The sequence below is a fragment of the Limulus polyphemus genome, unplaced genomic scaffold, assembly GCF_000517525.1.
Source record: "Limulus polyphemus unplaced genomic scaffold, Limulus_polyphemus-2.1.2 Scaffold3957, whole genome shotgun sequence".
Lineage (NCBI taxonomy): Eukaryota > Metazoa > Arthropoda > Merostomata > Xiphosura > Limulidae > Limulus > Limulus polyphemus.
Window position 1 is genome coordinate 50728 of NW_013669567.1, and position 10396 is coordinate 61123.

The 10396-nt window shown below is 35.2% G+C and overlaps 1 protein-coding gene across 1 annotated transcript in view; it reads left to right on the plus strand.

Moving 5' to 3' along the window:
• LOC106470350 (potential E3 ubiquitin-protein ligase ariadne-2-like) overlaps positions 1-10396 on the plus strand; it is a 54270-nt gene that overhangs the window by 15088 nt on the left and 28786 nt on the right. Inside the window, exons 3-4 of the mRNA XM_022398962.1 lie at positions 1076-1219; positions 2844-2994. Of these exons, the coding sequence (XP_022254670.1) occupies positions 1076-1219; positions 2844-2994 (295 nt within the window). The remainder of the gene's footprint in view (positions 1-1075; positions 1220-2843; positions 2995-10396) is intronic.

Consider the following 10396-nt stretch of genomic DNA (forward strand, 5'->3'; position numbering starts at 1 on the left):
TAAATATCTTAAACACTTTTTTTTATAAATATACAATATAAGAATTTCAAATTTATAGTTACAACTTCAATAGCAATAATGTGACCCAGGAAGTGCAATGTGGTTTTTACACATTGATCCTTTTGGTATTAGAAATGATTGAACAAGTGATTATGTAGTATTTGAAATGTTTGATTTTTGTGTGACATCTGTCAACTTTTGAACACGTTGTATTAAACCAGGTATAAACTATATCTATAGTTGCATATATGTCATACAGAAACTTAAGGCATGCAATGGAAATTTGTTCTTTTTTTGTATTTTAACTCTAAACCTTAAGTCTGTTGTACACAAATTAAGTTTAAAGAAGAGATAAGGATTTATAGAAAATGTTTCAGATGGATTTATTGACATGCGTAAAAGCTTTATTGTCAAAACTGTTTATCTCTTTTACTTTCAGGCTTATTTTTAGATACACAATAAAAAACAAAAGATGTGGTTTAATATTTCATTACTTATTTGAAACTTGAAACAGGTAAACTTTAGGAAGTTTGAAATGAAATACCTTTTCTTCATGGTGGTATAAAATTCCAAACTGTTATATCATTTCTCTAGAAGGGATATGTGTATATACATGTACCTATGGTAGTGAAAAAATCAAGGGAATATCGAGGCATAGAAGGACCTTTTAATTCACGTTTGTTAAACTCTGTGGATTTAAGAAACAAGTCTTCAGAGTAATAGAAAATTAAATACATTTTATGATCCCAGATTATGTTTGTTGCTATCTTGAAAGTCTCAGAAGAGATTGAGAAATCTTGTTTTACAATTGTGTTTCAGTTTTACTTATGCTTTTGTAAATGTTATGAAACCCTTCAGCAAACACTAACTTTTAGGCATGATTATACTTTAGTTTTTAGTATTGGAGATTTTTATATGGATGTAATTTAATTACTTCAGTTGAAGTGGTGCTCAGATTAGTAGATGGAATTATGAGCCTAGTCCAGATACTGTTACAATTGAGTGTAGATGAATCTGTGATTATATTGTTTGAACTTCAAATTTGTGAATCTTGTTTTGTTTCTTAAACTAAAAGGTGATGCCATCGCTGGCCAAAGTACTTCTTCACACACACAACTGGACAGAACAAGACGTAATTCCTGCTTACCGGCAAGATGCTAATAAACTGCTCTCTGATTCTAGAATAAAACCACTCAGACCTCCTGAAGTTGACATGCAGGTACGTTCCATGATATACGTGTTAAAAACATGTTAGTTCCATGATTCACATGTGAAGAACATGTGTGGATTAGTTCTTCCTTGATTTCATCTTGGTCAGCTACTTCATTTACGTGTCAAAAACTTGCAGATAAGTTACTTAATTTACACAATAAAGACAATGTAGATAAGTTCTTATGTTTTAAGAGTCATGTAGTGTAGGCCATTAATTTATGAATTAACAGTGTTTGGTAACATGGAACATTTTTAACATTTCAGTTAGTACAGTTTTACAAATCATGAAGTATATTGATACAAATAACAAGTGTTACATGTATTAATACAAGGACATTTTATCTAAATCAGCAGCAAAAAGGTACAGATTAGACTCTACTATGAGATTTATTTTCATCTCGTGTTTATTTTCATGCTATAAAACATATGAAAATCTATATGGAATATGGCAACAAACTGTATGTACATCTTGAATCTTTTTATGCAAATACAATTGGAGATAACAAAATACTAAACTACTGAAAAATGTTTCCATAGTGGCCATGCTTGACTACTAAGATACTTTTGTATGGTGTGATTAAGAAACCTAAATGTAGACATAGGTATGTTTACAGGCTACAAAGTGAAAACAATGAACTATGTCCTGGTAGATTTTTCTATAGAACAGGACCCATACAAGAAAATGTCAGCCAAAATGTTAACTTTGTAGTAAACTGAGGTGATCAAATCAATATAATTTATTACGTATGGGTTTTAAAATCATAATTAAATCAATTAACGTCATGAAACTAATCAAATAATCAAAATTAATGTTTCTGATTGTTATTATTTTCAGTTATTATACTTATCCATTTAACTGTTGCATTGCCATTATGTTTGTTTGTTGTTATACACAAAGCTTCAAGTTGACAAGTTTAAACAATGTGACTTCCAACCTAACAAAACACCAGCTAAAGATACCTGTTAATATTCTAAACCTACTTTTGTTGATAAATAATAAACATTTTTTCATCTATGAGTCATTTCCATAAACTAATCTATGTACAACTTTTGGCCATCATTTTGAACTTGACAAACTTTGAAACTAGACACAAACTACACATAGTTCAGTGGCTCTGTACCCCTTCTATTATGTTTGAATTTTAAGTTTTTATACATGGGAATAAAACATATACAAGAAGTTTTAGTTTATTTGTAATACTATAACTGACATTTTTGACAAATTTAAAAGGTTTCTTAGCTTCATCTGTTTTGACAACTAATAATCGGTATACTCCTTAGCTATCATTAAATTCTCGTATTTTGCAGGTGTATTGGAAAAATATTAATCACGGATTTAGTGTAAAGAAGTGAATTTTTCATTAAATTACCTCTTCTAAAAAAGTTTTGCCTCCCATTGGCTCAGCAGTAAGTCTGACTTATGAAGCTAAAAATCAGATTTTAATACTTGTGGTGGGCACAGCACACATAGCCTATTGTGTAGCTTTGTGCTTAACAAAACTGTGTAGTTCAGAGGTCTCAAATGAGATTTCCTGTATTGAACCTTGAATACTTTGTACTTGTTAATGTTAAAATGTACTTGTTTGTTTAAAATTTCACCATTTGTAACTAAACTTTATCATTTTAATTAGGTAATCAGAAGTAGCCACAGTATTCTCTGTCCTATTTGTCTGCAGACATTTCCTGGTGAATATTTTCGTAATTTATCCTGTGGTCACTACTTCTGCAAAGAATGTTGGGCTATGCATTTTGAGATTCAGATAATGCAAGGTGTTACTACAGGTAAGCTGATTGTTTTGTATTAGTAATAGATATGTGTTAAAGTCCTCCATAAGTACATTGAGTTGAGATTATAATGTATTTATTGTTTATTATTATTATTACATTTTTTTCTCACAAATATTGAAGTGATGTATAACAAACTTCTCTTGCAATTTAGTGAAACTTCATGATATTTTGAGGAGAGCTTGTGGTCACATTTGTCTAAGTTCAAGTACATTCCGATACAATATCTTACCTCCTCTCACAAAATATTTTTCCTTTATTTTTACTGCCCTCTATATTGTGCAATTTTTTATCGCCCCTAGCCTTGATAGTCCCACCTACCCCCACGTGTTTACCGTGTGGTTCAGCTGCACAGTAGCATGCACATATGCATGTGACAACTCTGCACCAGTAGGAGCTCGACACACCCTCCTAGTGCAGCTGACTCCCTCTATGCAGTAGAACCCAATCTTCATTTCCCGATTTGGCATGACAGTGATTGGATGTCTTGCTTGTTTTTTGGTTTATTTACTTTGTGATTCATCAGTGGTACTGTTATGACTAACTTCCATTTCATCTTCAACAAATTTTTTTGCCTTTGATTTATTATTGTTGTTTGTCTGGTCTAGTAATGGTTTTACATTGATTTCCCTTCATTTCTTTCTGTGGTGTGTACTTACCATTCACATTTGGCACTATGAATTCTCAATTTCAAATCATGACTACTACTGCTTATGAATTTTCTGGTGACCAACCTGTTACAATGGCTTCAGTTTTACCGTTATTGGCTGAGGAAGTTTCAGCCCTAGTCCACCGGGAGATGGCCACCTTCATGCGGGCTGGGGGTATCCTGAACATCAACTAATTCTCCGCTTCCCAGAGGAGATGTAACAGGATGTCAAGGATATGGACGGCTTTTTTCCTCCTCCTTCCTTTGCAGTCTGACCTTGTTCTCAAACTGTGGATGTGCCATCTTGGATTTGATATCACATTTCTATTTTGTTCTTTGTCTCCTGTGTCTTATGACCCATTCCCTTCCCCTTTAATGGAAGCACTTAATGCTGAATATTTTGGCCTCCCTCCGTCTCCCAACATCGGAGTCCGTGCTGAGCATTTTGCCAATTAGTTATGTTATGAAATCAGCATGCTGCATCCCCCACACACGATGAAGGCACGTGCTTTAGCATATCATCATTCTGGGAATCCCTTTCTTGACAATCAGCAGTTGGATTTGCTTCTCCTCCTTTGGGGATTAAATCCTGATACCTCTGTGCACTTTTCTCAGGCACAGTTCTCCTGCCTTTGACTAACCCTGACCACTCTTCTACATTACTTATTTTTCATTCACCTTTTGTCTGAGACTGATAATCCTTCCCCTGAGTTTTTTGGCAGATGCCCATACCCTCCTTCTCTCCACATTGTCACGCCTTTCCTCAGATTTTTTTACTTAGCTCTTTGACAGTGGTCTTTCTGTTTAAACCATTGCTGGTTATAGAGTGACATTATCCTCTATCTTTTATTTTTCCCATTTCTGTTGTGTTTTTACCTGTCATATTATTTTCCTTTTGTTTCTGTTCTCTTGTCTCCATCCTTCTCTTCACCACATGTCCTTACCGGATTGAGATCTTAATGTTGTCTTCCACACCCTATCCCTTCTTTCTTTTGAACCTTCCTGTTCCTTGGATCACCTCTCCTTGTAAACCTATTTTCCCCCTCCTATTAGCCTGTGGATGTCAAAGGTTGTATGTGTTTGCCCTCTCGCATTCTTTATCACAGCATCTATGTTTTCATTTTTTCTGACCGTTCCTTCCTAACTGAGACCTCTGCCACCTGTGAGGGTAATGTTACCTTTACGCTTATTTCCCTGCCCTCTGTTTCTCATATCTATTCCTATTCTGATTGCCTCTTGTGTCTAGTCAGGGCTCTGCTGTGTTATTTGGCTCCTATGGTTCCTTTTGTGGCTCTCGTTCCAGATTGTTTATTCACTGGAATCCATCTATTTCCCAGGACCTTTTCCCATTATCCTCACTAGTTGGATTCAATAACGCATATGTATAGCATTTTCTTTCTTGTCTCCTGACTCCTGTTGCCTTTTTCATGTCTTCTTGTATAGATCAGGCACCTTACAATGTTCTTGGCTGCTCGTTTTTATCATCCTTTGAAAGAGGTCATCCAGGCTGTCATGTGGACCACTCATCATACATTTTTATCCCATCATCTCCATCATCTGGCAGTCTCCTTCTTGGCCGAATGCTGTCTACCTCCTATTGCCATCTTACACTCATCCATTGATCTGTAAATGGGTATTTTTGACTAATATACTTTTTTTTCCAGATGCCTCACTACACATATTTTAGATCTTGCTCTGTGGCAAGTGGTGTCTGTCCAGGTATACTGCTTCCTAAGTCTGCACTGTGTAACCTGTCAGGTCTATAATGCTCACTGTTGAGATGGGGTGTTCTGCAAGACGGCTTGTAGGTTCATCCTCGTGGTGTCTTGCTTGATAAATATGTTTGTCCCTGACTCTCCACTCATGGACTAACATGAGTAAAACAGAAAGGGATTGTTTCCCATTCCTACCAGTCCTTCTATTGTATAAATCAGGAACAATTTACTTTTCAGAATAGGGTTACACAGCCACCCATTGCACTTTCTCTGGTGATGTGTTCCTCTGAACTTTCTGAGTACGGGAGCCCTTATCACCTACCAGCTCCAAGCTGCTGGGGTGGTGGACTATGGAGACTTCTTCCTGAGTGTACTTACTTCTACTCAGTTGAGGGTAGGATGGTGGTGTTCTGCCAGAGTAGATGACATGACTATCCTCCTACCATGGGTCTTGTGATTACTTCCTGATGCCCTTTGGTTTAGACTGGATTTTTCTTTTAGCTCTTGGGTGAGTGGTGTTGGTTCAGTTTGGGACCCTCCTCCTGTTATGGACTGGATGGCATATTTCCAACACTGCATGGTTATAGACTGGAGTTGAACCTCCACATTACATTTCCACCTTCCTACCATTGTCCGGATCTCAGTTCCCAGAGGATACAGGTGCTGGGGTTCTTGAAATGGAAGTTTTTATTACTTTCTTCTTTTATTACTTATAATCCCAGTCCTTCTGGTTTTGGACTGGAGTTGACCTCCCAATTACGGTCCAACTTGTCCTAGCCACTCTACACCAAGGGCATTTCCATTTCTTGGATGTGCCTCTTTTCAACCATTTTTCAAGACACATTTATTCATGGGTGAAGGGTATACTTGGTTCAGATGTGGTGTGGTCTCCTGTGGGTGTGTTTCCTTTGCATAGAGTTGGTGCACTCCATGGGTGCTCTTTAGACACCTTCTGAAGGGGCTTATCTAGGCAATTTTACACCATACCTTCCACCTGACCAATCTGGGTTTCTAGTTGTTGATTATCAAGATACTACAGTTACATTTGTGCTTTATTTGTTGGAGCTAGTCATGTGACAAGTCATGCTATATGAGAATACATAAAGATCAAGAAATGTCATAGGTGGTCATATGTTACAGTTGTATATTAAATACAAAATTATCTCATGATCATTCTTTAAAGTCACAGAAAAGCCAAATTCCTTTCTTTCTTGCTGTACTCTGTCAGGTTGAACAAGTTAGGTCATAATCATCTAAACAGGATAGAAAATGTTAAATATTTTCTTGGACAAGTTGGATAGAAGATAAAAAATAACATATTACATTTTTCTTGTCAAGTTGGGTTGAGTGATATTACAATCTTTAGACTCATAGGTGTAAGTATGTTATATATGTTACGTCAAGAACTTTGTTAGCTAGGCATTATCTACCTTACTGGTAACACTAGCTGGTGCTTATTGATAAAAGATGTGAGTACTGATTTCCGTTATTGTTGTTCACCAGATAAACTTTTAGGGCTTGAAATAAGGTTTTATTTAGTCATTTTATTTGTAGTTGGTGGAACAGATAATAATAATGGTAGAATAGATAATAATAATAATGGTAGAATAGATAATAATAATAATAATGGTGGAATAGATAATAATAATAATAATGGTAGAATAGATAATAATAATAATGGTAGAATAGATAATAATAATAATAATGGTGGAATAGATAATAATAATAATAATGGTGGAATAGATAATAATAATGTTCTTTACTATTCTACTTTCTGTAATGGTCTTGTAGCTGATACATATGTTATGTGCTTGTATGTTAATATGATATTTATGTTGTCAATATTTCTCTCACTCCTTTTCTAGAATAATTGCTTCTCCTTCTCCTCTAAAGATATAAGACTAATCAGGAGAAATTTAACCCTCTCTTCTCCTTTATGGTTTCACTCATAAATTACGAAGTCCCTGTGAGGTCCATTCCAGCATTGTATCTACACGCTGGATCCATAGGATATCTTGGATAAGATTTTTAATTAAGATACAGTTTACCTCGTGGTTCTGTAAGTCAGGAGTTAATATGCAGTACCAGGATGTGTTTCTTGCTATAGAGACAATATACATTGGAAGATCATTTTTAAAGTAGGTATTACCAGAGGTGGAATCTGGGGGGTTGTTCATATACCATGTGTGAACAACCCCCACAGATTTCACTTTAATTTTCGTTTTTTTCATTCAGACGTTTATGCTCAAATGAAGCCCTGGATGATGGGGGAACCTTCTTATTTACTAGTCATAAAGTTGGAAGGGCTGCTTTAAGTAATACTACATGATTATTTTTTAACTGATGTGTTTTCTGTTGTATAAGTTAAATTGAAACTTGCAGCTCAAGTTTGTGCAGGTCAAATAGTAAGCTGTTTACTTTTACCTTGCCATATCCAAGTTGTGATTCCCATTGGATTGAATAGAGAAACCTTGATGCTGCATGCCTACAAAAGGTACCACTTTGGATAACCTATCATAAATATTATGTAGCTATTATCAGTCTTGTCACTTTTGACATCCCCCTGTCACCATCTAGCTTGTTCTTACACCTGTCCATGGGAAGTTGGATTACTGTGATATCCAGCCTTGTTTATCTGTGAATTGGATATTTTGGCTATTCCAGAAAACATCAAGCTCGTGCAGTTTTTAACCCCCCACCTTCAATCTTGTTATAATGTAGATGAGGATTGTTTATAAGAATATTTCAATCTGTCAGGGTTTTTGTTTTGTTTTATAATGAGACACTGAGTTGCTACTATTGTTTTTTTGTTCTAAGTTTACTACTTTCATGGCCAAGGTAATGTTTGCTTTACCTGGCAACACTTGTCAAGTACATGTGTACTTTCCAGTTGCTACTATTGTTTTTTTTTCTAAGTTTACTACTTTCATGGCCAAGGTAATGTTTGCTTTACCTGGCAACACTTGTCAAGTACATGTGTACTTTCTTAAAGACCAATGTTATATTATGTATAATAATATTTTATAATTATATACCCATCAAATATGAAATGTACAGCATGGCAACTGCTATTTGAATTGCATGGGTGCAAAGAACTGAAACAGCTGCTGTATGGTTTGTTTCATTTCATTGCAAAAAAATTACTGGTTGAAGTAGTTTAAAATTTGAGATTAACTTCTTACAGATTTTGTAGGTTCTACAAAAGGTCATTTTTATATGTGATATTTGTATGAATTCTCAGATTTGAAAATTCTAAAATATTTCATTGTGATAAATTCGTTTTTCAAAAACAATTAAAAATGTCTCCCTGTTGTAAATATTAATAACTAATTTTCAGCTCTTCCTACATTCTTATAAAACTGACCAGAAAAGTTTTTATTTTATAAAACTGTAAATTATAACTGTTTTGATTCGAAATATACCTAACTATGTTTACAAACTCTGGTATACAATAAAGATAAATTTTTGGCCGTACCAGTGTATTAAGCAAGCCAATCTTTTTATATTGTCAGAAGGCTTCATTTAACACATGTAATAAATTGTAAATTCATTTTATATATATTTCTTATCAGTACTTTTTTTTTCCCAGTTAAAAATGATACTTAGACCAGTTGAATAAATTCTAATGTAAACATGGTCTAATAAACGACATCCTTATCAATGAAATGATACTTGATACCGTGAAGTGCAAAATGTTCTACCTTATTTTGTTCCACAAAATAACATTTGTTTTTCTATCACACTACAATATCAAAATACACGTAAAGTATAAGTTGATAGAGCTAGTTTTTCACAAGCTTTAAAAAAAATGAGGACTATAACTATGGTAGAAGCTGTTCACAAACATTTTCTTGTTTAGCAACATATTACCAAGCTAAACTAATTCAGGCCCGGCATGGCCAGGTGGTTAGGGGGCTCGACTCGCAAGCTGAGAGTCGCGGGTTCGAATCCCCCGTCCCACCAAACATGCTTGCCCTTTCTGCCGTGGGGGCATCATAATGTGATGGTCAATCCCACTATTCATTGGTAAAAGATTAGCCCAAGAGTTGGCGGTGGGTGGTGATGACTAGTTGCCTTCTTTCTAGTCTTACACTGCTAAATTAGGGACGGCCAGCGCAGATAGCCCTCGTGTAGCTTTGCTCGAAATTCAAAACAAATGTCCTTAATAGAGAGATGTGTTGAAATAATAATCTGCTGACGAGGGTGGGGGGTATGCAATGCGATCGATATTTGGAACGGCTAGTACAGATAGCCCTCGTGTAGCTTTGCATGAAATTTGAAAATAAATCAAACCAAACTAATTCAATGATGCGATTTTGCCCTTGGGTCTGAGTGAACCCAACAGGGTACCATATCATTATGACTATAATGTCAAAATGCCCCCCAGTGGCACAGCAGTATGTCTGCAGATTTACAACACTAGAAACTGGGTTTCAATACTCATGGTGGGCTGAGTGCAGATAGCTCATTGTGTAGCTTTGTGCTTAACTTCAAACAAACAAATAATGTCAAAACGCCCCCAGTGGCACAGCAGTATGTCTGCAGACTTACAACATTTAACTTCAAACAAACAAATAATGTCAAAACACTCCTAAGGACTCTTATTAAAATAATTCATATTTTGTGGAATTTTAAGTAGAATAAATTGAGGATAAGTTATTGTAAAAATTACATACTACATAAATTTTAATATTTTTTCTCTTCCAGTTATTGTTTAGATTTTAAAGTACATTGACAATTTTATGTGCAGCTTTTGAGATACAAAATGTCAAGTACCTTTTGAAAAGGACACTTTTGGGAATATTATAACAGTTAGATGGGCTTGATTATGTTCAGTATGAAGCAGTGAGATTAAGGTAGATAACTTTTTGTTTACAATAACTCTAGGTGTGGAATGCATGGCACAAGGCTGTAATATTCTAGTGCCATATGTTCAGTATGAAGCTGTGAGATTAAGGTAGATAACTTTTTGTTTACAATAACTCTAGGTGTGGAATGCATGGCACAAGGCTGTAATATTCTAGTGCCATATGTT